This window comes from Gastrolobium bilobum, unplaced genomic scaffold, assembly GCF_033153095.1.
Source record: "Gastrolobium bilobum isolate Gb01-03AN ecotype WA unplaced genomic scaffold, APGP_CSIRO_Gbil_v1 utg11324, whole genome shotgun sequence".
Classification (NCBI taxonomy): Eukaryota; Viridiplantae; Streptophyta; class Magnoliopsida; order Fabales; family Fabaceae; genus Gastrolobium; species Gastrolobium bilobum.
This window is the reverse complement of record NW_026897832.1, coordinates 339,127-365,025: the sequence shown is the minus strand read 5'-3', so window position 1 is coordinate 365,025 and position 25,899 is coordinate 339,127. Positions and strand designations below refer to the sequence as shown.

Genomic DNA, 25,899 nt, shown 5'->3' with positions numbered 1-25,899 from the left:
GATATGGGGTCGTTAATTTTTATTTTTGTTTTCTCATTTTTACTAAATAGTATTTTTTTCTATAACATAATAGTTGTATAACCCTTATTTTATAGCAAGATGTTACTATCAAAGTTATATATACATCCGCATCAACTGTGTGCCAAGTTTTTGTGCCTTATTGACAGAACAGAAGACGTCAAAATTCGGGTCTGACACATTACACAGAAACACTGATATTTATTATTTTTGACGTTTGTAGATCATTTGAGTTCCTGGTGACTCGGGAAGGGTCAAAGTTGGCATACTGACCAAACATTTTTTCAATTTTTATTTACAATGAAAGTAAAATATTTAGTTTCTTTTTTCATTTTATTGGGTCAACGAGTTTGAGCTTGCGTTGAACACGCAAGATAATTTTGATTTTGACAATAACATAAGGAAAAAGAAAAGAAAAGAAAATCAAATAGACACACACACACACCTCATGCACCGAAAAATAATAATAAGATATAAGTTGGAACATTTCTGTCAACAGAGAATACCATCCATCCACCTTCCTGGATGCACCCCCGAAAACACTCACATCATTATTATCACCAAAACTTTTTCAAAGGAAGGTACGAATACTAAAAATATTTTAATGGCGAATAATAATAATAATGATGAGGAAAGTGTGTAACCAATAAAAAAATTGTTTTAACTATAATTATTAGAAATATAATATTGTAACAATCAAATAGAGTTACTATTAATATTATTATGAATCAATTTTATCGTTATATCGATTATGTTGATCTAACAGTTATATTTATTTTCATCTTTGTATAATTATAATTCTCTATTTTTAATACTTTATATTTATTTTTATCTTTGTATGATTATGATTTATTTATTATATTAAATGCTTTTACATTAAATATAGAGAATTATAATCATACAAAGATGAAAATAAATATAATTATTGGATCAACATAATTAATCTAACGGTGAAATTGATTGGTAGTAATATTGATAATAATCTAATTCGTGGTTATAATATCTTCTATTAATTATTAGGGTAAAGTGTGTGTCATTTTAAAGGATGTAAAGTTATGTCATTGTAAGAGAGTGAAAGAGATAGATAAAGGAGGAGAGAGAGTTGACAAAAAAATAAAAGTGTGGATCCCACGTCTTTGTGGAAGTGAAAGGATATAAGTTGTCTCGTTTAAAAGGATAAACATTTTTCCTTAATTATTAATCATGAAAGAATAAAAAACGAAAAAGGTTATTTTTCCTTAATTATTCTGTGCGTGTAAGTTGCGCTGTCTTCCTCGTCCTTTTTTTGCTTCCGTTTAACATTAACTCCGAAATTGTAGAGAGAGAGAGAGAGTCTGTGTTTTTGTGTGTGTTTCTCTTTGACAACGTAATATTATTATTATAATTATTATTTTAGAGGCATAACAATATTTGTTGCCTGGTCTTGCAATTTTCTATCTCTCTCTAGCATTGGCTATCGCACCAAACACCTTTGGTTTCCCGTTTAATCCGATTGGATCAGGTTCGATCTCATTTGCTCTTACGCAGATCTGGGTTTGCTTTCTTTTTCAAAGCTTGGATCTGGGTTTCTCTCAAATTTTGATATTCTTTTCTGGGTTGGTCTCATTTTAATCTTTTGATTTTATGTTTGATTGTGCTTCACAATATTTTTGGGTTTAGTTTTTGACAATTATTTTGTTTCTGTGTTTTCTTGTTTCTTGGTGGCTTTGTTTGGGATCAATGTTTATTGTAATTTTTATTTTTGTTATGTTATTTGCTGGAATCATTAGCTTTGGGGTTAGAGTTAGCTCTGATCTCCCTGTTAGTTTTTATTTGTTCTTTCCGATTCAGCTTTGATTGAATGAGATTTTGCATCTTTTTGTATCCTGGCTTTTTGAAATCATCAGCTTTTTTTTTTGTTATGTGTTTTGGTGCACTTTGTGATTGTTTCAACTTTGATAGATATTATAAACGCCGGGGTGAAATTTATGAGATGTGATACGAGACAATATTGGTAGGTATCTGGCTCATCATTTAAACGTTTGAGAATTCGGGTTGATCTCAAAAAATTCATTTGGGACTTATGGTTGGATTCCTTTGTTGAGCTTTTATCTGTAATTTAAGTTTTTCTATATGATTTTTGTATAATTGAATTATGATGTAACATCCTACCATGGTCATTTAAATTAAAGGCTTAAATTTTCACTTCATACGTGTTTGATGCTCATTTCTCTCGTTATATACTATGCAGACATTGATATCTGTTTATTACTGATGACTGTCTTCTTTGATAAATAAATCAAGTCTTTCACTAATTCGCATTTTCATATAATTACTTTAAACTTCTATACTGGTCCAGCTGCAAACAGAGAAAATGCTTGAAAATTTCTTTCTGGAAATCAAGTAACCATTATATTGTTGAGAAACTCTTAAGTATTTCTTGAACCAGTGCATGACAAAAAATTGAAGTGGGCTTTATTTGTGCATGGCAGTTCAGGCCTTTGGTGCTGGCTCATAGCTTGTTCTGAACACCAGCTACAATGAAGAAGGTTATTGGTCAAACTGTTAGGGACCTGTAAGTATAACTGTTTGTTATATATTAACCTATGGTTTGATGTGTAATCTATGTAATTGCTACTTTGGGAGTATATTATAATATTATTATTTACAGCCTAGTTCTATTTTTTAAATGTCTATTCTTCGTGGTATTGTTGCAGTAAAAGAGAAGTAAATAAGAAAGTGCTGAAAGTTCCTGGGATTGAACAGAAGGTAAAGTTTTTCTTTTGAAATTTCACTGAAACTATGACTGCACTAATCAGAGCATCATAATTGTGTAAGGATTTATGTGAAGTTTGACTTTATTTTTATATGACACCTGCTCATGAAATAGATGTCGATTATCCTGAAACTTATGCATTATAATCTTATTTTTGCAAAATCTAAATTAGATTTGTTGTTTTCTCTCCCCTCTCCCAGGTTCTTGATTCTACCAGCAATGAACCATGGGGTCCTCACGGATCACTTCTTGCAGATATAGCTCAGGCAACCAGAAACCCGTAAGCTTGTACTCTTAATTTTATGCTTGATATATTGTGTATTTCACCACAAAGTATCTAATTTTTTGAGCTCCTGCAGTCATGAATATCAGATGATCATGGCAGTAATCTGGAAGCGAATTAATGACACTGGCAAGAATTGGCGGCATGTCTACAAGGTTGTTCACCGAACCATTTTATGTTTTTGTTTCAGTTGCTCCCTCATGCTGCTAATCTTTTTTTTGTTTTTGCCATAATGCCATGTACTGTTTCATCAACACTGCAATGTACCCCTGAAAGTACACCATTTATGAAATTTGTCTTAACACTTGTTTACATCACTTGAAATAATGATGGGTTCTTCCGTATTAAGATTTCTGTCTTGTTTTCCTTTTGCATTTGCTGCTGATCTTGTTTTCTTAAATAATTGTTCTTTTCTTATTTTCCCATATTAACTGCTTATCGTTCAAAACTAGGCTTTGACGGTACTAGAGTACTTGGTGGCTCATGGGTCAGAGCGGGTCATAGATGAGATCAGAGAACATGCTTATCAAATATCAGTAATTCCATTTTGTCAATACTACTTAAAATTTATATACTGTTAGTTAGTTTCCATACGGGTCTAAAAATTATAATGCAACCTGATAAGATTGTTATCATCATATGAACAGACATTGTCCGATTTTCAATATATTGATTCCAGCGGAAGAGATCAAGGAAACAATGTCAGGAAGAAATCTCAAAGTCTTGTTCTCCTTGTGAATGATAAAGAAAGAATCATAGAGGTTAGGCAAAAGGCTGCTGCTAACAGGGACAAGTAAGTCTCTTCTCATTAATTCTATTGATTTTTTTTATTTTTCCATCTTCCAGTTGCTATATAAATTTAATATCTACCCCCTTATTTACCAATATGCTGGGCTCGGAAGAGCTCAAGCATTTATTTTATACACAAGAGGTCTCTTCTGCACTGAGTGTTTTTTATTTAGCTTAAAGTACATGTGTATTCCTAGAATCTCCATTGATCTGAAAGATAAGAACTTTGAGCTTTTATACACTCGATCATTTGGGAATATCAAGCATGGCCTTTTGCTTAATAGTTAGGGTTCTAGAAGTTTGTTTAGTTCTGGGTGCTAGTTTTCTTGTCATCATCTTTATTTTACGTTATTGGTTCAAGCTGATGAAATGTAGGTTCTTCATCACGGTAGAATATGTGTGTGATTTTCTCAATCTTGAGGAGATATTAACTATCTTATATGATTCGCCAGGTTTCGCAACAATTCAGCAGGTGGAATGTATAGGCCTGGTTCATATTCAAGCGGTGGAGCCTATGGTGATAGATATGATGATGATCGTTATGGAAGCAGGGAGGAAGATAGAAATGGCTATGGTTATGGAAGAGAAAAAGAATGGGGCTATAGAGATGATGATCGGTATAGTCGTGATGGAGATCGTTATAGCAGAGATTACGATGATCGTTATGGCAGGGACGGTTACAGAGATGATGACTACAGGGGAAGAAGTCGAAGTGTCGATTACCAATATGACACAAGAAGCAGGAGCTCTGATAGAGACCGTGATGATGATGGCCAACACTCGTCCCGGTATGAGACTCTATGATATAATACCTGTGAAATACTCTCCTATTTAAATTTTATATCTCCTATTTACAGAGAACACTCTCTGTATACTCTCCCATTTTCTTGCATTTTCTGTTGTTTTCCTTCATTTTGTCTGCACTCTCAAACACTAATATAACATTATCACAAGAACATGGGGATTAATGTCATGTTATTGCTCTCCGATGAAAATCATTAATGTCATGTTATTTCTACCTTGGTCTTTTTTTTGCAATGATCTGTCAGAGGTAGCAATGCTAAAGCCGAGGACCAATCTCTGGAAGCAAGGTATATTCATCATAGAGATATTCTCTCTCTCTTATTTATTCTTATTTCTGCTAGCCATTTTTAAGATTGATATGTGCAATATACATGGGCAGGCTTGAGCAGAAACTTTCTGAGAAAAATATGGGTGCTCCTCCCAGTTATGAAGAAGCTGTTGGTGAATCTCGGAGCCCTGTACACAGTGAAAGGTATGAACTTTTATGCTATGGACCACACTTGTTTACAACAGAATCTGCTACTAATATTATCTTGATTGCAGGGATGTAGAAACTTCAGAAGCATCTGTTCCAAAAGACGCCTCTCCACATGTAAGTGATAATCCTAGCCAAACCTCTGCACCTACAGGATCTTCTCCTGTAAGCAATAATCCAACCGAAACAGCTCCTGCTGCCAGTACTGCTGCAACTGGAACCCAGGAAATTGAGTCCACTGATGATTTTTTTGACCCACGTGGTCCTGCATCAGGTGTGTAAAGTTATTTATAGTATTATGTTATGTTGGACCCTTGGTCTTAAATATGCATGCACCATTTTATGCATAAATTTGGAAGACTTTTTGAAACTGAATCCTAAGATCCATTAATTAGAATAATTTCCTTGAATCCTATAGTGGTAAAAGTTGGCCATTCACTAGTGTAGCTCTTTATTGCAATTCTTTTCATTTATATGTATTTTGAGTAGTGTGTGACGGAGTAGTACAGCATGGTTTGTGGTCAAGATATAGCACTCCAGTCATAATTAACTTTGGTCCAATATACTCGTAAAACCACTGGCATGACCCTAATTGACATTTGATGAATTATCCTTGGCAGTAATTTGGGGTTTAAGGTTTAGTATTAATGGTCTTGAAGAGCTTGCATTAATTTTTTAATGCTATTTGCTCTGCAAGTAACATTTACTAGGCTTTGTATTCATGATATCTTTATGTTGCTTCTCAGCTGCCCCAATCACCTCTAGTAATGTTGAAATGGACTTGCTGGGTTCCCTGTCAGACTCGTTCTCTTCAAATGCATTGCCTCTTGAGCCAGCTACGTCGTCAACTGCAACCCCTGAAGCAAACCCTGGTTCAACAGCTTCCTTTGCAGCACCAACACCTGGGTCCAGTAATTTCAACCAGGTAGGTATTTGTTTCATTGTTTCTACTTTTTAGTGAAAGAAAGTATTTGACTATTCTTTCCTATGTTTTGACACATAGTACTATAATGAATGGATTTGTATATGACTTGGAATTCTTCTTGTTGTCTCCTGTTTGTGGACCACAATGAATCAGTAGAGTTCTGAAAATTAGGTTTCTATTTTGAGAAAGGGCATAAGTATTTCAACACTCGGCTTTGACTAATCTTTTGGATAGATCTGCATCTTAGTGTATAGAACAGTCCGTCTATTTGTTTATCTTTACTAAAATAATGTTTGTTAATTTGACTTTCAGCAGTCTTTTGAAGATCCATTTGGCGATTCGCCATTCAAGGCTGTTACTTCGACTGAAACAGCTCCATCTCAACCCCAGGCATATCAGAGTATTGAACCATCCCAATCAAGTGGTCTTAATCCAGAAACGATCTCTAACTTTGGGTTTGGGGACTCATTTGCTGTTGTACCATACTCTGCATCTGTTGCCAGTGATACTCAACCTTTCTCTACAAATTCTCAGTTTTTGTCTCAAGATTCGTCAATTCCACAGCTAGAAACTGATATTCTTGCAGACATTCTTCCTCCTGCACCATTACCTGAGATGACTTCACAGCATAACATTTCAGCTGCATCTGGCCAAATGGCATCACAACCATTTTCTGAACCAACTGGCCAAATTACCCACCAAGGTTTCTCAGCTGCACACAGTCAACCTGCACAAGCCTTTTCAGTTCCCCCAGGTCAACATACCCAGCAAGCCTTTTCAGCTCCCAATGGCCAACCAGCACAAATGCAATCACCTTTTTCAGCTCCCACCAGTCAATATGCACAACAACCCTTTTCATCTCATGCTGGTCAACCTGGCCTGCATACATTTTCATCTGCTGGCCAATCTATGCAGCCACCTTTTGCTTCTCAAGGTGGTCAACCTGCACAGTCAAGTGGTCATATATACGGTGGGTTGCGCTCCCAGGATGGATCTCTTACTCCAGGAGCTCCAAACATGTCTCCTCAATCCCAAAATGTATATAATGGACCTATGAACAGTGGGAACTTCCTGCCACAAGGATCTACAACAGCTTTTCCATCACACATGACTCCTCAAGCTCCAACAGGGCAGCTGTCACAGAGCACATACTTTCCCCATCATGGAGGATCTACTTCTCACCCAACTTCCCATATGACTTCTCACTCTCCAACTGATCAAGCACCACAGTTTAACAGCCAGAGCTTCATTGGACAACAAGGAAATGTAGTTCCCTATAGCTCACCAATTACCCATCAATCACTTGCTTCTAATGCTGCACAGTATGCTGTTCCGACGGGATCAAACTCTATAGTTGCTCACCCATCCAAGGACAAGTTCGAGACAAAATCAACAGTTTGGGCAGATACACTAAGCAGGGGACTGGTTAATTTGAATATATCTGGACGTGAGTGCTTTCATCTTCTCAAACGCTTCTGTTTGTGACCTTTTCAGTTTCTAGCGTATACTACGGTTACAATGTTGACCTTATCTGGACAAACTATTAATTGTTATGCTTTTTTTTTACATGCAGCTAAAACAAATCCATTAGCAGATATTGGGATTGATTTTGAATCCATTAATAGGAAGGAAAAGAGAATGGAGAAGCCCAGTACCCAAGCTGTAACATCAACTGTAACTATGGGTAAAGCTATGGGATCGGGTTCAGGAATAGGCCGGGCTGGTGCCGGTGCTCTCAGACCTTCTCCAAACGCGATGATGGGTTCTGGCATGGGTATGGGTATGGGCATGGGCATGGGCATGAGTAATAGTCCTGGTGTTGGTATGGGGATGGGAGGCTATGGAGGCATGAATACATCCATGGGTATGGGGATGGGAGGGATGGGGGGGATGGGGGGAATGGGTATGGGACAAGGAGTCCAGATGCAACCCCCAACTGGAATGCCTCCTGGTTCCAACATGCAAGGTAACTATAACTCCATGATGGGTCCAGGTGCTTATGCTCAACAGCCATATGGTGGCTACCGATGAGATTGAACATTATTCCTAAATAGAGAGGTGAAGAAGTATTATTGCATGTTTTGCTACAAGTTGATAGATGCCATGCCAATACCAGTGCTACCACTAGTATCCACATTGAGACATTTGGATTTATAGCGGTGTATCATTAAAGTTGCAATTTTCTGTAAAGTGACCCAGTTTGAAGTATGTTTATTCTTGTTATAAATATGCTATTACCATTCTTATTTTTTTTTGGGTCACCCTTCTATAGGTGCTTTGAGCATCAGAGTTGTGTACCAGACTTGATAGAATAACCTTATTTGGGTTATTGCTTTCTTTGCTTGTTCCTCATTTTTTGTACACCAGTGGGTGGTTTGATATTAATATATTCTTTTTACATTTGCTTCAAATTTAAGGTTTGCAATTTAATGGTTTATCTTTTATGCTTGTTAATTCAATTGTGACGTCTAAAAACAGGTGATAAACTAGATATTCATGTTGGGATGCAGACCACAATTATGCAACTGGATGCCCCTGTTCAATTTTGTTTAATCAATTCCTGTATGATTCCTTTCATATATTTAGGAGTGTCAAAACGGGTTGATACACATAAATACATGAACACGGCACGAATTTGTATTCGTGTCAAAATCTTCAATACGAATACAATATAAATTTTTTGCAGGTTGATATGAGATACAAATTATGGGTCAAAATGAAAAAAATGAGTTGGATTTGTGTTGATAAGACATTTGACATGAGACAAATTTTTTATATTTTTCTCTATAAAAACATGACATAGAAGTTTTTTTGAATCAATCCGAACACGAGTTCTCATGTCGTATAGTGGGTTAACTTGCTTATCATAACTTGCTTTGATATTTTTACATATATTACAATGTTGAGATCGTCTGCTTGGCACTCGCATGAGATAGGATCCATCTAACTCCAGGTGAGTGTCCATTGCAATCTCATTTTTCTCTAATAAAGCCATCTACGACTAAACTATGTGACTCTCTTTTTGGATAATGTTACACGTGTAACACTATCACACAAAGATGATCAAGCATCGCTAAAAAACATTATCAAGCCACAATAAAAAAAGATGCGGGGCTATACATGCTTATGATGTTGTACACTTATCTTTATAGTTATCTGATTCTTATTGCTTTAGGTGAATGGTGTTGAAACCCTGCTTTTGGTGTTGGACACTTTAGACTTTGTGGTCTATACTATGCTTTTGGTGTTGGACACTAATTATGGCGACGAATCCGAAACCAAAGTTTACGTGTTGAACACCAGAATCTTGTGTTTGGACACTTTACAAAATTTGACCTTTAATTGCCTTTTTAAAAATTACTTTAGCTCCAAACTTGTGTCTTTTGAAAGTCGATTATATATAATACAGTGTACTGGGAATTCTATTAAAAGTTGCTTCCAAGTAATTTAGGTGAAATTGGTCAATGTAATTGCAAATACATAACTAGTGGTTAAATAAAAGATTTTCTTTTGCTCTTACAAAAAATTTGGGCTCCTCATTTCCTTTACCTGTTCCCTCTATGGGTGCCCTGTTAGGGATTCCTTAGACCACACTCCAATGGTAGGATATAGTACACACCCTTCCCATGAGTATCGTATCGATAAGCACAGAAAAATAAAAAATAAAAATTAATAGAGCCGCTAGAATAAAAGAACAAATGAATTAATGAAAACAGGGAAGGTGAAAAGGAAAATTTTCTAATCTTGGGAATCCCAATGGGTATTGCCATAAGAATTGCCATAGCAACTATATAGGATGTGGGAATTTTTCTCCCTAACGGAGCAAAGAAAATATAAAAACGGGTTGAGAGAAAAAGAGCCAAATTACCAATATTATAAAATGTTGTTTGAAGAAATTTCCCATTTATGACTATAGATGTGACTTGTAACCTTTTTTTTTTCACCAGTACTTGGATAATAAATCCATGTAACATTTTACACCAAGACTAGTTCCCGATGACATGAGCAAAAGGACCATGATTGTACCACGCCTCGCTTCAGACTTCCCAACAGCCATGATGAGGTTTTGTTCCGAGCTTCCACTTATCATCATCAATATGAACCATTCCTGCAACAGCATCACCAACGAACATGGACATTATAGGAAGTATCATCATCTCATCATTAATTAACATGGATGACTTCAGACTCCCCCTTTAAATTTAGGAATGGTGTTACAGTAGTTACCGGTTGTTCGGATGTGCAAACACAAACCAACTTGTTCCAAACTTGTACTTGAAATTGAATTTATGTAACAGTTAAATTTGTATATAAAAAAAATATTATTGCTATATTACCAAAGTGAAGAACATTGTATGTAAAGCAGTCATGACGGCCTATTGTATTATACAATTCATAAATCTGGAATTACATAAACAAAAAGCAAAAATAAATAAATCAGGGCCTTTCAATTTGTTATATTCTTTATAAACTCCATTTATAGTCATCTTAAGCAAAGCAATGGAGAATCAGATATGACAATTGAATAGTGTCAAAGGTTTCCAGGCATAAGTACTCGTGTTTATAACTAAACATTTGAGTAACTGGCTCTAAAACTTTTGACATTAGCCCTCTGTTCTCTGAATTCCAAATTTTGATGGTTGATCATATTTCCTTTGAAAAACAAAACAGGATACAAGTGAAGGGGGACCCTTTTGCACTAAAACTATCTGTCAAATATGAAATTTTAGCAGGTAAGATAGTAAAATAAAGGGGGAAAAGGAGCTTAAAGATGCAACACCTGTAACTCAGGAAGCATCCGTCAAAATAGTTTTCTTGTTGGATTCTGATTTTACGAGCATTATATCAATGACGTAGAAGGACATATTTTAGAGATCCATGTAACAGTTTATGATAAAGAAAATTGTTGGATACACATGATGGTTTGAGCTCTGGATCAATAGTAATAAAGGATTGATTTTCTCTGATTTGGTTCCCACCAGTCAGATTTTGTCCAACCAATTGACCCATCTCTAACTTTTTATTAGTCCGGTGCATGAACAAAATATAAATGTCTAGTTGTTAACCAAAAAATCTCTCTTATGATAAATAAAATGGAGGATTATGGTTTCAAAATAAACTTCCAGATCCGCTATATCAGTTTATGGCCAAAACAAATATTCCACAATGTACCAACAAAAAAAAAAAAAAAATATTCCACTGTACCAATAAATATCAGCAGTAACATATATTAGCATCGCATAATAGGTTTAAAAAAACCTACAAGGAAGAGAAGGCATCACACTACTAAATCATTTCATTAGTACAGTAACTGATGACACCATATATTCCACCAAAAGAAAGAGAAAAATGACTACTGACACCTAGTAAGGGCTGTCAAAATATCTAAACTAGAATGTACGAAGCTGCTAGAGCCCCCCCCCCCCTCCAAAAAAATAAAATAAATAAATAAATAATTTAAAAAATAACATTAATAAAAATCTGGACCATGATGAAACGTGGGGGAGCCAAAATATCTGTACACTATTCATGATCAACTACAAAATGTAGAATAAGACACCATCATGTCCTTGGAGCTGCTAGAAGTCTAGAACACACGCCCCTCCCAGAAAAGAAAAGAACATTAAAAATTGTGGACCATGATGAAGAGAGGGGAGCCATGAATAAAATTCAAATAAGGAATCTAAAATTTTGTGGCAATGTCCTGTCTATGCTACTCTTCGGTGCATATGGTTGGAGTATAATTCTCATTTCTTTAAGGAGGGCTCTCTGAGTGAGCAGCTTCTTTGGGATAGGATAAGGCCTTGGGCTTCTACTTGGTGTAAAGCTCATGGTCTTTTTAATAGTTTTCCCTCACAGATATGTCTAGGAAGTGGGTATCTTTGCTTGGTTGAAGTTTTTTTTATCTATTGTTCGAAATATTTTTAGGTGGATATCTTCTCCTTTTTAGGTGGATATCTATTGTTCGAAATATTGCTTGGTGCAAAGCTCATGGTCTTTTTAATAGTTTTCCCTCACAGATATGTCTAGGAAGTGGGTATCTTTGCTTGGTTGAAGTTTTTTTTATCTATTGTTCGAAATATTTTTAGGTGGATATCTTCTCCTTTTATCCTTAATGAATTTATTCCTTTATCTCAATTAAAACTACAGCAGTTCAGAAAAAATTACCGTTGGACTTGAGAAACTCAAGCAACATAGAATCACTCCAGAAATACTTGAATCCTGTCGCCCATCCTGTCATTAAAATCTAACAACAGTTTTCCCCCAACTTCCTCCGCTGCATCATCTAACAATTCTTTGAAGTTTACACCACCCAAAGCTGTATAGAGTTGTGACAAAATTAACCAATCGAAAATGCAAAAAAAATCTTTCAACTGAGTCACAGATGTAGAATAGACATCTATCTATACATTATAGAAGAATTTCTAAATAGTAAACGTACCAGGAACTATGTTTGTGATTCCGTCGAGAAATCCAGCCTGTATGTAGCAAAGTATATGTATTATGAAAAAAGGAAACAAGAAATCTTACATGGAGCAATATTCAACATGATTAAGTTTCATGCCAAACTTGAAGATACACGTAACTTAAAGATGACTAACTGATTGGACATGCAGGGGGTTACAGTGTAAGAATATGCATAACCACAACATGGGGAGAAAGCCTCAGCAGAAATCAGTACAAAACAAACAGGTTGCAGATTAGCTTTCATAAAACAAGAACCATGTCTATTATACTCCTTTCTCATTCTTTTTTTTATTTTTTTCCCAAATATAATGGGGAGGGAGAAGAGCAGGGGCAAGGTGGCGGAAGAAAGGTGGTTAATTCAGGATAGTGGGACATCCAAGTATACTACACCCACAAGGCCACAACTATCAGGATTTCAAATGCATCATCTAATTTACTTCAATGTAACATATCTGATAGTTCTACTTCACAAGACTGATTTCTTATCAAAACTAGAGGAGTTCAGGAGTTTTCAATTGTGCCAGCAGAGAACGATGAGATCAACGTATGCCTGATTGCAAGCATAAGAGGCTAGGGAAGAAAGTGAGAAAAATAAAAGTGCATAAGAAATTGAACTAGAACAAAAAGAAATCATGTAATTGGCATCCACAATGTTTTGAAATTTGAGATAAAGATGCAGCAACTTGATGAGGATAAAAATCATTTATGTCATTAGTGGAAATCATCAGTAGGTTGCTTCCCTAACTTTTTCTGACCAGTTAATATGAATTTTATTATTATTATGCACCTGGAGAGCATGATCACTTACAGGAATCCTAAGATCAAGTTTCTCGAATCCATCTCTGCCCGTTATTTTTATTCTGAGAGTCCGAGACCAGATTCCAGAAAAAGGGTCCCTTGAACTATCTGCACCATATTCATTGTACACATCAGGTGTTATAACTTCCACAATGGGATCTTTGAGACTTTGACTTGTCTGCTCTGTATCAACTTGATCTCCCTGTTGTATACTGTATAGGCTACTGCCCTCTGACAAATAACTAATTTCTATGAGAATGCAAGAATGGAATGCACAATAAACATTTTGTGAATATATGCATGAGACCTTTTCCTCTGTCTTTGATTTTCCCCAAGAGGTGAAACAGAGAAATTCACTGATGTAAAGATAGCTGTTTAATTTTCTTGTGACTATCTATGATAGATTAATTAGATGGCTTATATTTATTTTAATAAAAATATTAATCAGATATATCACTTGATATTCAGTGTTGAAAATATCCCAGAGACATAGTTACTTCACACAAACAGACCATCATAAAGAAAAATCAAAAGCTTCTCCCTACATGCAGATGAATCCACAGGGTGGTTCATTGTCAACCAAACTCCCCCCTGGCCCAACACGCATTTATGGAAGTAAAGCGTCAAATTCAACCATTGCTTAATAATATGTTAGAAGAGATAATTAATTGACAGCTAACAAGAAGATAAAAGTAGGTATAGATTGCATATGACTCTGAGAAGCCTACAGCCCTTACACTACAACGTCCCATTATAAAAGGGTTGTTATTTACTTATTTTTGTGTTAAGATTGTCTAATCCAACCTCTCATTGAAAGCTGCTGATTGGTGCTTGTAGCATAATGCTTCTCTTCTTCATAATAAGCATTGAAACCTAAGATATCCTTAATTTCTTCAAAAGATGGCATGCTTCCTGGAGGAGGAACACGACCTCCTTTAATGGCAGTGAGTGCATCCTACAAATTCATAGATATTATTTATCTGTAAATAATATGATACTTTAGAAGAATATCAGAAAAAGGTGAAATAGGTTTTACGAATAACGAGTTCAACATTTTGGCCTGTTATAAAGAAGTTAGAAACTAAAAGGTATAATTCCTGTAACAACAATTCACAGGCAAGCACCACACAGATAAGCATCTCTTAGTATGTCTCATCTCACTTATGAACTCATTAGCGCATATAATATAAATCAGTATCAAAGGATAAAAAGGGAAGACAAGTCACCTGCATTGCTTGTATAGAAACCCCAATCAAGGAAAGTGGATAAGCAACAACTTTATAACCAATTTCTTCAAGTTCCAGAGGATTAAGTATTGGTGTTTTGCCTCCTCCTTCAAGCATGTTGGCCTACACCAGAGTACAAGTTAACAATACTTTATCCTATTGAAATTATGTCATAACGACAAATAATCAGCAGCTATGAAATTGATACACGGTAAGCAGGAAAAAAAAGCCAACAATTTTTGTTTCAAGCCATCCCTAAATCAAACCAAAGAGGCCCAAACTCCCCTCAACTTCCTTCACCAGCATTGCTTGTGTTGATTAGAGGCTCTGTACTTGTTGGCAGCCTCTGGGTTTACTGATTGAGGTTTCTGTTAGTAGCAGGCCACAATTAGAAAGTTGTATGCAAGAAGAAACAAGGATGGGCCGAATAAGGATGGAGATTTCTGTTAGTAGCAGCATCGGAAACAGGTGGGCAAACTTATTTATTCTAATGTTGGTTGGAATGGTTTTCCTATAAACAAGGGATCAGATTCAGCACGCTAAATCTTCATTGGTGGTAATATGATTTTGAAGAAGAGTAAGAAATAAATTTTGGTGGCTCGGTCAAGTGCTAAATCTGAGTATCAAGCTATGGCCCAGACTCCTAGTGAAATTGGGTGGATATGTCAATTACTTGAAGAAGTTGGTTTCAAAAGCTCTAGACCTATGCGACTTTGGTGTGATTACCAGATTGCAATTGATTGATTTGATCTTACATCTAATCTTATTTTCCTTGAGAGGAAAAAACATATTGAGTGTGATTGTCACTAAAAAAAAAAATCAGCAAGGATTTATTTAAATTTCATTTGTGAACTTGGGGACTAACTAGCTAATATTTTTATAAAATCACTCAGTTGTAATAGGACGTGTGACTGTGTTCTATCTGTAACAAGCAGGGAACCCCAGCTTGAAGGGGGAGTGTTGGAGAGTAATTGTGTGTTAGTGACTTAGTGTTTGTTATGCATATTAGAACAAGGAAACGTGTTATGTGTGTTAGTGACTTAGCGTGAGTGTTTGACATCTAAACAAGCATCAATGCAGTGGACACGGCAAAGTCTTTGATTGGGAATAAAAACAAACCAGTTTTGGAACAAGGGGAGAAACTTGACAAAAAGCTTTCATCTCTTCTTTTGAAGTGAGTGCGTCTACAAAAATAAGATCTGCTCCAGCATCTGCAAATGCCCTAGCCCTGAAGAGTGCTTCATCCAATGACACAGCTTGCCGAGAATCGGTACGCGCCACAATGACAATATCAGAGCCAGACTCTCTTCTGGCATCAATGGCAGCTTTAATCCGCATCACTGCCTCTTCTCTAGACGACACTTTCCTTCCTCGCGTGTGACCACATGCTTTGGGAGATATCTAGCAATAATGATCAAGTTCATACAGAACCAACTGAGGTAATACATAAAATACTTTAAATCATTGATATCACAGGATGCATAAGGTATACATCACATCACATCACATCATAGTGTTAGGGTCAAAGGTGTTATAATAACAGGAGATAAATATAAAACCTGATCTTCAAGCATGATTCCAGCAAAACCAGCAGAAATAAAACCCTTAACAGTCCTCTTGACATTGAGAGCATTTCCATATCCATTATCAGCATCAGCAAGGACAGGAATAGAGACAGCTTGTGTAATGAGTCGACCCTGATCCACCATTTCTCCATAAGATATCAAACCTGTATCTGGCAAACCCAATCTCGCAGCTGATATTGCGAAACCTAGTAAATCAAAAAAGATAACAAGAATAGTGAAGCTGTTTAGGTAAACAATATAGAATAGCATTAGCATTAGCATAGCATAGATACCATACCACCGGTAAAGCACAATTGAAAACCAGCAGATTGAACAAGCTTAGCACTGAGAGCATCGAAAACAACAGGAGACTGCTTAATCCCTGGGGAATCAAGGATTCCTCGAAGCACCTTCACAGGAGAAGTAGAAGGAGAAGAAGAACCATTATCATCATTCCCATTCAACGACGAGGAAGCAGTTATGCTTATAGATTTCCGATTTCTGGTTCTCCATAGCGAAACTGAACAACAAGATTGAGACTGGACGGAGGAGGACCACCGGGATACGCGGCCACCGGGAACACAACCACCGCCGGCGCCGTAGCTTCTGCTAACTGCTGAACACTTCATCCTCTACTCAACACTCTTTCTATCACTCTTTCTAGTTTCTAATGCTGCAACTGTAATCCACTTTAATCCTAATCTTCACTTTCATTACCATTTAAACTAATAATTACATTTCTAAACTTGTTTATGCTATGAATTGCGGTTTCGTACATTTTTGTATTTTGTTGTGTCAGCATTTTGTCACGTACCAATCATCACCCGACACGTATGTAGCAATCATTGGTTTTAAAAATTATTACAAAATTTAAAATGAATTAATCAAAAAATATCTTATTCTAATATCTAGTTGGTATATAACTTTTAAACAAAGTCAAGAAATTATTTTTTTATTAAAATTTAATATTTAAAAGGTCAAGTTACCAACCTCCACGATCATACATGCCAACTACTATGGCGAAAGTTCAATCATAATATCATATATATGCCAATTCTCATTACAAAAAAACAAATCCACCATAAAAATATACATGAAGTATTTTATCTAAGATTGTATGCATTTTGAAATTACCTTACGAATAATACAATGTTTACTCTTTTTTAATGACAATAATTTTTGCTATTTATGAAAAAAATTATTATTATTCGTAAAAAAGCTAACCTATGTTTTTCTCACGAGAGATGTTTAAGTCATTTAAATTAAATTTGATTCCTTTGCATTGCATTCATTCTGTGTATCAAAAATTTAAACACTTGACTATTCTGAAAATTATTGAAGTGTGGACTGAAAATGATCATTCCAAAACTTGTCATTTCATTTCTATTCGTTGAGACCATTTCATGTACCAAACATGACAATTACCACAAATTCAAACGAAACTTAAGAGATGGCAAACAATTACTACTTTAATATATATATATATATATATATATATATAGGACTTAACATTTCTGCAGCCGCCGTAGACAGTGTTATCTGCAGCTGACACAGAAAAATGAGCCCCACAACTTAAAAAAAAAAAAACAGGATCCGGAAGCGGGGACGCAGATCCTGGCTGTAGTTACTGCGACTGCAGAAATCATTTTGCCATATATATATATATATATGAGCTTGAGAAATATTTTTCTTTGTCCACCCAAAGACTACGTCGTTTTGTTTATATATTTCTTTAAATTAATTGATTCACCGTTGAATAAAAAAAAAGATCAATGGTGCCACATGCTTACAAATCAGAGTCTCGTTGATCTTTTTTTATCTAATGACAATCAGACGAGGTGTCAAACTTTAAATTTGTTACTGATGTCAAAGACTCCTACCCTATATATATATAGAGAGAGGCAGGATCTTTTGACACCAGTGTCAAAATTCAAATTTGACACCTCATCTGAGAGCCTTTAGATCAAAAAAGATCAACGACTCTAATTGTAAGCATGTGACACCATTGATCTTTTTTTATCTAAAGGCTCTCAGATGATTTGACACTAGTGTCAAATTTGAAATTTGACACCTCATCTGATAGTCGTTAGATAAAAAAAGATCAATGGTATCACATGCTTACAAATCAGAGTCATTGATCTTTTTTGATTTAATGGCTCTCAGATGAGATGTCAAATTTTAAATTTGACACTGGTGTCAAATGATCCTACCTTTATATATATATATATATATATATATATATATATATATATATGGAGTATGTTATATTTACAAACTTTTTTATTTACAAACTCTTATAAACTACATTATCTTCTCCCGGAAGAACACTAAGTTTCATTATGTTCTCCAAGAAAAGATGGTATAATTTGTAAAAAAATTTAAAAAAGTTTGTAAATATATCATTCCGCTCTCTGTATATATATATTTCTCATCAATTTCTCTGTGAAGAAAAATATCAGATAATTAGCAGCATACGGACTAAAAAGTTGACTATTAATATCCAAATCATAAAAAATTTCTCAAAATTCCATCTAAAAATTCTGCCTTCAAATGTTAAGATAAGTGGACAAGAACAACATCTAAATGAATATAATCGATATGCGTGCTTCTTGGATTGCAGTCTTGGAGAAGCTAAGTAAATTAGGAATAATCTCCATTTTTGAAAGAGACTCTTCCTCATGGTTTTTCCCTGTATGGATCTCAAGGTCGATACTTTCTTAAGCTACCCAGGTTTTTGAGCTTCCAGCTACAGTTCCTTTGCTATGATTTCCTGAATTGGCTTCCTCATCCTGTTTGGTTGGCTGAGGATCTTCATTAGCAATAAGAGGGAGCTGATTCTCATCTTTGTCACCTCTGCAATAAGATGAAACACCATAGGTAAACAAACTTTAATGTATTAAGATATATCTAAAGATATAATACAAGCCACAAGTCTCTATAATATAGGATAATGGACTAATGAAATTATCCTTGAGCTTGAGCTAACAGAACATCCATATAGGTCTTTTTGAAAACTACTGTGTCAGAATGTCATGAATCAAATATCCCAAAAGTGTAACGGGCATATAAATAGTTTTATTGTATATAAATGGCTTCGTTATATTTCTAACATGCTGCCTCACAAGTATTTTGGGCTTGAAGTGTGGGTGTCTTGTGCTGAAATTCAATTTGTGTTTAGATGAATGAGAATTGCAAAGATGGAATTCCTAACAACTTGGTCAGGGGCTTTGATATCATCTAATAAATAGTCATTGATATTCAATGTAAAAGGTTAACGAATGTAATAACGTGCTAAAATTAGCTGAATGAATGCAACCATTCATTTCTCGAAAAATCCAAAGAACCTCCCGACATAACAACACCTTTATCCTAAACTATTTGGGGTCGGTGGTAATCTCATAAATATAGCTGCTTTTTATGGCCGATTCGCTACACCTGACGTCAACCCTCCTCCTTTGTCCTGGCTTGGGACAGACCATGCATGCAAGCACACATTGCTCTTTATCCCAACATAAACAGCAATATTAATGAGAAGAAAGTGCAATAATAACACATACCCGGAGTAGATAACAATTCCAATGGTAACAGCACCAAAGGCCACAAAATACATCCAATCAACCTAGAAAAGAAAGCATAATTAGTTCTAGAGATGTTAGCACACTGAAAATGTGATTCACATCTATTAGGAAATTCTAAATTGAAAAAATACAAGGGCAGCAAGATTACTGTCAGACCTTGTCATGGTATGCAAAAATGCGAATTACGACAGCCCACATGTCTGAGGTCAACAGAGAAAGATTTAGCATGGTAGAACCACTGATCTGTGACAAAAGGACATAACATATTTAAAAATATTAGTTCCCAGTTGGACATTTACAGACTATAGAGTAAGTAAAAAATTCTCCAATACTAAGAAAGAATTTCAAGAAACTTGAAGGGTGATAAAAATTTCACTGTGCTACACAATTAGTAAATTATTTTGGACCAGAAATAAAGATCAGACTCAAAAATAATAGAGAAACATTCAGAGAGACAGAGACAGAAAGATTTAAAAGAAAGAACTACATCCTAGAGTTTTTTTATCAATTAACTCCTTTTTTTTTTTTAGGGGCCGGGGGATTCAGCACTATTGTTTTATTCCAGCCATAATAACAAGTATAACTTCTAAAAAAAATCTGCAGAATTTTTATGGATTGAATCCAAACCTTAAGCAGAATAGGGACCAAAGAGTAAAACATAAACATAGCCACAGAAAATCCAACGAAGGGAAGCGCCTGAAACCAACATTGAAAGAAATTAACACAAATAATAATGCTTGCAGATATTCCATCAGACTAATTGACATATTGTGACAACATATACAACTTGACATGAATAATAGCACATACAGTAAAAAATATAAAAATAAAAAACAAAGAAATATCTATAATCATTAAGCACAGGCCAGTAAGCAGCTTAGGGTCAGGGTGGTAGATATTATGCAGATACTAAACAGAATCTTTTATAGAAGTCCAACTTTATTAGATTCACATATTTCAGTAAGTAATCACAAGATGCTGAGTTCAAAGCCTGGTAAAGAAGAATCCATTAAATTCAAAGCTCAGCTATAACCTTTTGATGTTTTATCTGTATCAAGGCCAAGTGGTTTTATCCTGAATTTGAACTTGTTTAACTTCTTACCTTCCTTTCTCATTCAATTATAAGCAATGATTTCTTATAGTCACTCACAGCCTTGCATTGCAGGCATCTTAGTTAAAGTGGAATTCTGTAAATTACTCAGTTATAATCACAGATGGATAGAGAAAGCTTACTGCCCCAGCCGACCAGTGAATAGATTTAAGTTCCTTGCGCTCAAGTATCATTCTGTAATATTCATTAAGGCTACAATAGGAAAACCAAAACTAAGAATGTAATATTTCTAGTCAATGGATATATGTTTTTATTTTGCTTGATTAAGTCAAATGCAAATTTCATACAAAAATCACAATTTTTTTCTTCTGGGAAAAAAAAAATGATAAAATGATTTTTATCTCGTCACACTCGCAGAAAAATAATTTATTCATTTGAAAAACTTGAAGTTAAACTTAATTAAAACTGCATTTTGTTCACCTGTGACAAACTACTAATCAATTTAACATTTCACAGTTAATTCCAAAATCAAAAATCCCCAGAATAATTTGTTAAACTATTTAGCAAGCCAATATTATATGGCATAAAGATAGAAATTAGAGCCTTAAGCTATGCAACAGAACAAAAATGTATTGGAAGGCTAAACAAATATGATCATGTGTTAGACAATAAATGCTGGGAGGAATGTTTGAGCAAGGGCAAGTGCCTCCAAATAGATTCCTCTGTGCAAATTTCATAGAAGAGCTAGTTTAAAGATGTGCAGCACCTTGTTATAAATAAATAGACATAAATTAAGCTAAGAAAAAAAATTAAAACAGAAAAATCCCACACTCCTCACAATATAATCAATTTCAAGGATACATTTGAATGAAACTGATAATACCACCAAAGAGACCCAACATTGCCATGAGCTCAACTCTATCAGCATTTTTCACTAGAAACTCCTGCAATGAAAAAGAAATAATGACAACAAAAGGGAGATTACGCATAAGAAAACAATAATATGAGCAGTCATGTGTGCATGTAAGATTTGAGTGCATCTCAAGAATTAGAACAAATTCAATACATTAATGTCTTTCTGCTAGGAGGCCAGAATCAAGTCCATTTTGCCGTGAAAGTATGGACAACAAACACAAGCCAACAAATAGCCCATGGGTACATGATAACAAGTCCAGTCTGCATGTCTCATTTTAAATTAATCAAACCTTACATCATTGATAACAAGTTCATTCAGAACATAATATATCTGAAAGTCATTCAATACATAATAACAAGCACTGTCAAATTAAGTGCCATGTTGATGTTACATAACTTGATAGCTCCTACAACACTTCAAATAAGTTTAGGCTACATGAATGAGTAATGACAGTTTAAAACACACTGGCTAAGTTAGAAATGGAACATATATTTAAAAAGATACAGAAATAAAAAAATCCTCAGACTCACATCAAAAACTAAAAAGGTTAATACAATGAGTTCCTCAGTTTCTGGAAGCACCAAGGCATGAAGTACAAAAGCAAAGTAAACAAATGGTGGAAGAGATGAAAGGGCATAAAACAGGAACCAAAGTACAGATCCGTATAATGTAGGAATGAAGAATTTTTGAGATTCAGTGGAAGGAAAACAGTGAAACACTTACCTAGTAAGAATTTATATTTAGAAGGACAGAAAAGCACAAACTTCGTATAGTAATCAATGTTTTCGATAGTGGTTAGCAAGTATATGTATTTATCATGTTGTGCCACATTGTTAATTGCAAGAGTGTTGCAAAATGCATTAAAGCAGATTTGCCATCAACTTACCTCACTGACATTACTGATTGCATACAAGGTAGAACCAGCAATAACAAGAAGGTCCCCCAAACGAGGATTGCTTCCACCTATGACAGGTGAATATGACATCAGACAAATACCATAAAATGGAAAGATACATGTTACTGATGAGGTTGCGTGATTTCCAAGAAAAAAGATATGGAGCGGGCGCAGACACAATTTCAATGTGCATATATGTGTTTTAAGTAATAAATATATGGTATAGATGCCAGTATCCAGTACATAAAACACCACCTACCTGCACGGTCACCTGAATGAACATCTGAAAACACAACCAGGACAAGGCCAGCGATGCAAACAATTACACCAGTTATCTTTTTTAACCTATATTTTGTTTTCAAGAAAAGCCATGTAAGAAGCATGACGGATGGAATTGACCAGCAGTCAAGCAGCATCACACTTGTAAGTGATGTGTATTGATACGCCTTCACAACTGTTCATTAGATGAGAATTAGTTTGCAAATCATTGAAAGTAAGATCATTCAAATCTTCATTTTAATACATAGGAAGAGTCCAATGATAAATATAAAAGAAAGGAGAGTTACTCTTCAAGTAATTTAGATATGGATATTTAAATTTGAGACATATAGGTTATCATTAAAATTTAGTTTTACTCTGCCTGTTGTTGTTTGAGCAGACTGCATATAAATGTATTAATTTCACCAATGCTTTCTTTACTTAATACTATGTCTCTACCATCGTGAAACACTTACCAAGAAAATTTGCCTCCACATCAACCAACCCAAGAAGTATATAATAATACCATTTTGCCTGCGTTAGAACCATATATAGTTAATAAATTGTCTTTAAATGTTTGACATTGAGAGGGAAAACAGAGTAAAAAACAGAACAGTTGATCCTTTTGCAAGGCTTCACTCCCACACTCTCTTCTTGAAACAGAAATAAAGTTATATAATCTCTTAAGCTCAAAAAACCAAAAAAAAATAATTATAAAATACATGACCCATGTTTTTATGGTTTGCTACCTACTTCCCAAAAAAAAATCACCACTCCCCGTTAAACCCGATTAGCGAGTGTGGGGTGGAGAAAATCTTTGTACACAGCCTGACCCTTGCATAATTGCAAAGAGGTTGTTTTTTGGATTCGAACTCATGACCTTTCAGTCATGAAGGAACAGTTTTACCAGTGCTCCGGTTCGCTCCCTTACCTACTTCCCAAAAATATTGAAAAAATTTGCAGATTGGTGGAATAGATGGAGGATCTAAACATTGGCATCTTGGCAGCCATCTAATGAACCATTCTTTCCCACTTGTATTTTTAGTATCAGAGTAACCGAAAGAAAGGGATATTTGGATAACAACCCCCCAATTTCAACTGATATTCATCAAATTAGTCATTGAATGAACAGCACCAGTTTACAATGGCAGGAGATCCATAAGGAGTTTAAGTGCATAAGATCATAAAAAAATTGTTGGCATGTTCTCTCCATCAATCTCGCTCAATCCAATAATGAATGACTTCAAACAAATTTAAAATTTAATCATAATTAAGGCATTGTATCATATTTTGCAAATAATCAAATCTTATAGACAATATATATCAAAAGCAGGCACAAATTTGTGAAGCATGTATTAAATAACCTTGAGTGCTTTCCTTCGGTATATTAAAATGCTTCCATAGACAATCGCCAACAAGACATAGTTTAGAAACGACTGAGAAGTTGGAGCATTAATTCCTATGATAATGAAAGACAAGAACAAAACATTGTATCAGGCGTCTAAAATCCAAAAAAAATTATGCATAGAATGAACTTAAGTAGACAATGGTCGAACAAGAAGGGACAGAACAAAAAATCTTATTATGAAACTTAGTAGGCCAAAGTATAAATAAAAAACCACAAGGGCAATCAAAGAGCACTTACGTAATTTTTTTAATAAATAAAATAAAATCAACGAGTCCTCAGTAATAATAGTTGTATATACAATAATAATATAGTCTTAAAGGCATATAAAGGATGCATGGATGGAGATGAAGTTAAACCTTTTTTAGCCAATTGATCAGATGTGAAGCCTGTGGAAGTGATGAGAAGAGAAAGAAACTGTCCCAACCCAAGACCAATTAAGGTGTTTCTCGTCCAAAACTTTTCAAAGATGGTCATCATATTTTGATTTCCAAGTCCAGCTATAACTCAACAAACAAATATAAAACTTGCAGAATGATCACTTTAGTGGGGATTTCAAAGGCTTAAACTTTATGTAAAAGAATATTTTGGGTGAGAAAGTGAAAGAAAAAGAGTGTTGAGCTTAAACAGCATATAGAAGCAATCACCAGAGATTGTTTCAGCCGTCAATTATTGATATAGAAGGTGACACTCACAATGTTTGTTTGTTTCATCTCTGCATCATCACTTTTTCACTCGTGTGCACCTACCTCGTCAACACGGAACGGAACGGAACTCTTTCATGAACCGTTGTCCGTTATATATACACCCTAAACTCTAATAATAAATAGAATTAACAATAAAGTCAAATTTTCTTCTTATTTTTTTTTTAAGTTTCTATTTATTTAAAGAGCAATTGTATTTATAAATACTTTTTTTTAGTATTTATTCATTGTTTTTTTTTTTTGGAATTATATAATTTCGAATCATTGGATTAAATTACAATAAAAGATTGGTTGAAGAATAAACTATACGCCCGCGTGCTTGTATAAAAATAATATCACATAATTGATGAACCAAATGTCAAATCTTATCTTATACTTGACGTTGTGATGACGAGATACAACCTTATTGAAAGGAAATTGAGAAATGAAATTAGTAGTTAAGTATATGGGCACTGCTTTTCTCATGTTATTGGAGAGGAGGAAATCTCTTATATACTTAAATTTATGGTGGGGTCCACACATAAAAAATAAAAAAAATTATTACACGCAAAACGAACCTTCACTAACATGAGAAGAGAGCTCTCTTACAACATAAGAATTCTTTTTTCCTAAGTATATATAATAATTTTTCGTTAAATGAATTTGAAAAATAATTGATTACGTTAATATGAAGTGAAGTGACATGTATATACAGTAATATAATTTCACTATAGTATAAACTACAAAGAGTCAACTCTGTAAGTTATTGTTTTGTTCCTAGTGCTGCCAATTTTGAGGCTCACCTCTTGAGGTCCAAAACTATCGAAGTTCCTTTTGTCTTTATGCAAACATCATTGTCAAAGCTTAAATGAATGAGTGGAATAGTCAAAAATTGTAGAGCATAGGTTTCCTATTCCTTTAGGACACAACACATTAGTGCTTTACGCAAAGTTATGGTCTTTTCTTTAAATGGTTAACATTCTCTTGCAGCCGCTTAACGTGCTTTG

The 25,899-nt window shown here is 34.8% G+C and overlaps 3 protein-coding genes across 8 annotated transcripts; 1 reads left to right on the top strand and 2 right to left on the bottom strand.

Annotated features, from left to right (window-relative positions):
- The first annotated feature begins 1,324 nt into the window (after window positions 1–1,324).
- On the top strand, window positions 1,325–8,444 carry LOC133310675 (clathrin interactor EPSIN 3-like). Of its 4 annotated transcripts, none has more exons than XM_061511636.1 (14): window positions 1,325–1,519; window positions 2,495–2,572; window positions 2,715–2,766; window positions 2,974–3,053; window positions 3,133–3,211; window positions 3,509–3,592; window positions 3,704–3,849; window positions 4,298–4,633; window positions 4,895–4,936; window positions 5,029–5,121; window positions 5,193–5,398; window positions 5,871–6,049; window positions 6,362–7,496; window positions 7,623–8,444. In XM_061511636.1, exons 2-14 carry the CDS (start codon window positions 2,538–2,540, stop codon window positions 8,078–8,080), a joined length of 2,925 nt encoding a protein of 974 aa, XP_061367620.1. In that variant the 5' UTR covers window positions 1,325–1,519; window positions 2,495–2,537; the 3' UTR covers window positions 8,081–8,444. The 4 variants fall into 4 exon arrangements, with proteins under 4 accessions (XP_061367620.1, XP_061367621.1, XP_061367618.1 ...); XM_061511637.1 differs by having other exon boundaries at window positions 2,490–2,572; window positions 6,365–7,496; XM_061511634.1 differs by having other exon boundaries at window positions 2,490–2,572.
- Window positions 8,445–9,838: 1,394 nt separating this feature from the next.
- On the bottom strand, window positions 9,839–16,838 carry LOC133310683 (uncharacterized). Of its 3 annotated transcripts, none has more exons than XM_061511645.1 (9): window positions 16,405–16,838; window positions 16,101–16,312; window positions 15,661–15,942; window positions 14,542–14,664; window positions 14,120–14,270; window positions 13,326–13,564; window positions 12,492–12,528; window positions 12,218–12,368; window positions 9,839–10,157 (listed from the first exon to the last, which is right to left on the bottom strand). In XM_061511645.1, exons 1-8 carry the CDS (start codon window positions 16,733–16,735, stop codon window positions 12,250–12,252), a joined length of 1,494 nt encoding a protein of 497 aa, XP_061367629.1. In that variant the 5' UTR covers window positions 16,736–16,838; the 3' UTR covers window positions 9,839–10,157; window positions 12,218–12,249. The 3 variants fall into 3 exon arrangements, with proteins under 3 accessions (XP_061367629.1, XP_061367628.1, XP_061367630.1); XM_061511644.1 differs by having other exon boundaries at window positions 13,326–13,546; XM_061511646.1 differs by having other exon boundaries at window positions 13,326–13,423.
- Window positions 16,839–18,652: 1,814 nt separating this feature from the next.
- On the bottom strand, window positions 18,653–24,945 carry LOC133310691 (uncharacterized). The gene is made up of 11 exons (XM_061511658.1): window positions 24,569–24,945; window positions 24,169–24,263; window positions 23,281–23,338; window positions 22,806–23,000; window positions 22,538–22,614; window positions 21,597–21,679; window positions 20,918–20,969; window positions 20,312–20,380; window positions 19,841–19,927; window positions 19,664–19,725; window positions 18,653–18,959 (listed from the first exon to the last, which is right to left on the bottom strand). The coding sequence occupies exons 1-11, from the start codon at window positions 24,687–24,689 to the stop codon at window positions 18,824–18,826; spliced, it is 1,035 nt and encodes a 344-aa protein (XP_061367642.1). The 5' UTR covers window positions 24,690–24,945; the 3' UTR covers window positions 18,653–18,823.
- Between the last annotated feature and the right edge of the window lie 954 nt (window positions 24,946–25,899).

Coding starts and splice junctions, on each gene's coding strand:
- LOC133310675 (XM_061511636.1), top strand. CDS start 2,538: ATGAAGAAGGTTATTGGTCAAACTGTTAGGGACCT. Junction 5,122..5,192: donor AGCCCTGTACACAGTGAAAG/GTATGAACTTTT, acceptor TCTTGATTGCAG/GGATGTAGAAACTTCAGAAG. Junction 5,399..5,870: donor CCCACGTGGTCCTGCATCAG/GTGTGTAAAGTT, acceptor GTTGCTTCTCAG/CTGCCCCAATCACCTCTAGT.
- LOC133310683 (XM_061511645.1), bottom strand. CDS start 16,735: ATGAAGTGTTCAGCAGTTAGCAGAAGCTACGGCGCCGGCGGTGGTTGT. Junction 14,665..15,660: donor CTCCCCTTGTTCCAAAACTG/GTTTGTTTTTAT, acceptor ACTCTGGTGTAG/GCCAACATGCTTGAAGGAGG. Junction 13,565..14,119: donor TCAGCAGCTTTCAATGAGAG/GTTGGATTAGAC, acceptor GCATTCTCATAG/AAATTAGTTATTTGTCAGAG.
- LOC133310691 (XM_061511658.1), bottom strand. CDS start 24,689: ATGATGACCATCTTTGAAAAGTTTTGGACGAGAAACACCTTAATTGGT. Junction 23,339..24,168: donor ACCGAAGGAAAGCACTCAAG/GTTATTTAATAC, acceptor GTTCTAACGCAG/GCAAAATGGTATTATTATAT. Junction 18,960..19,663: donor GGAATTGTTATCTACTCCGG/GTATGTGTTATT, acceptor ATCTTATTGCAG/AGGTGACAAAGATGAGAATC.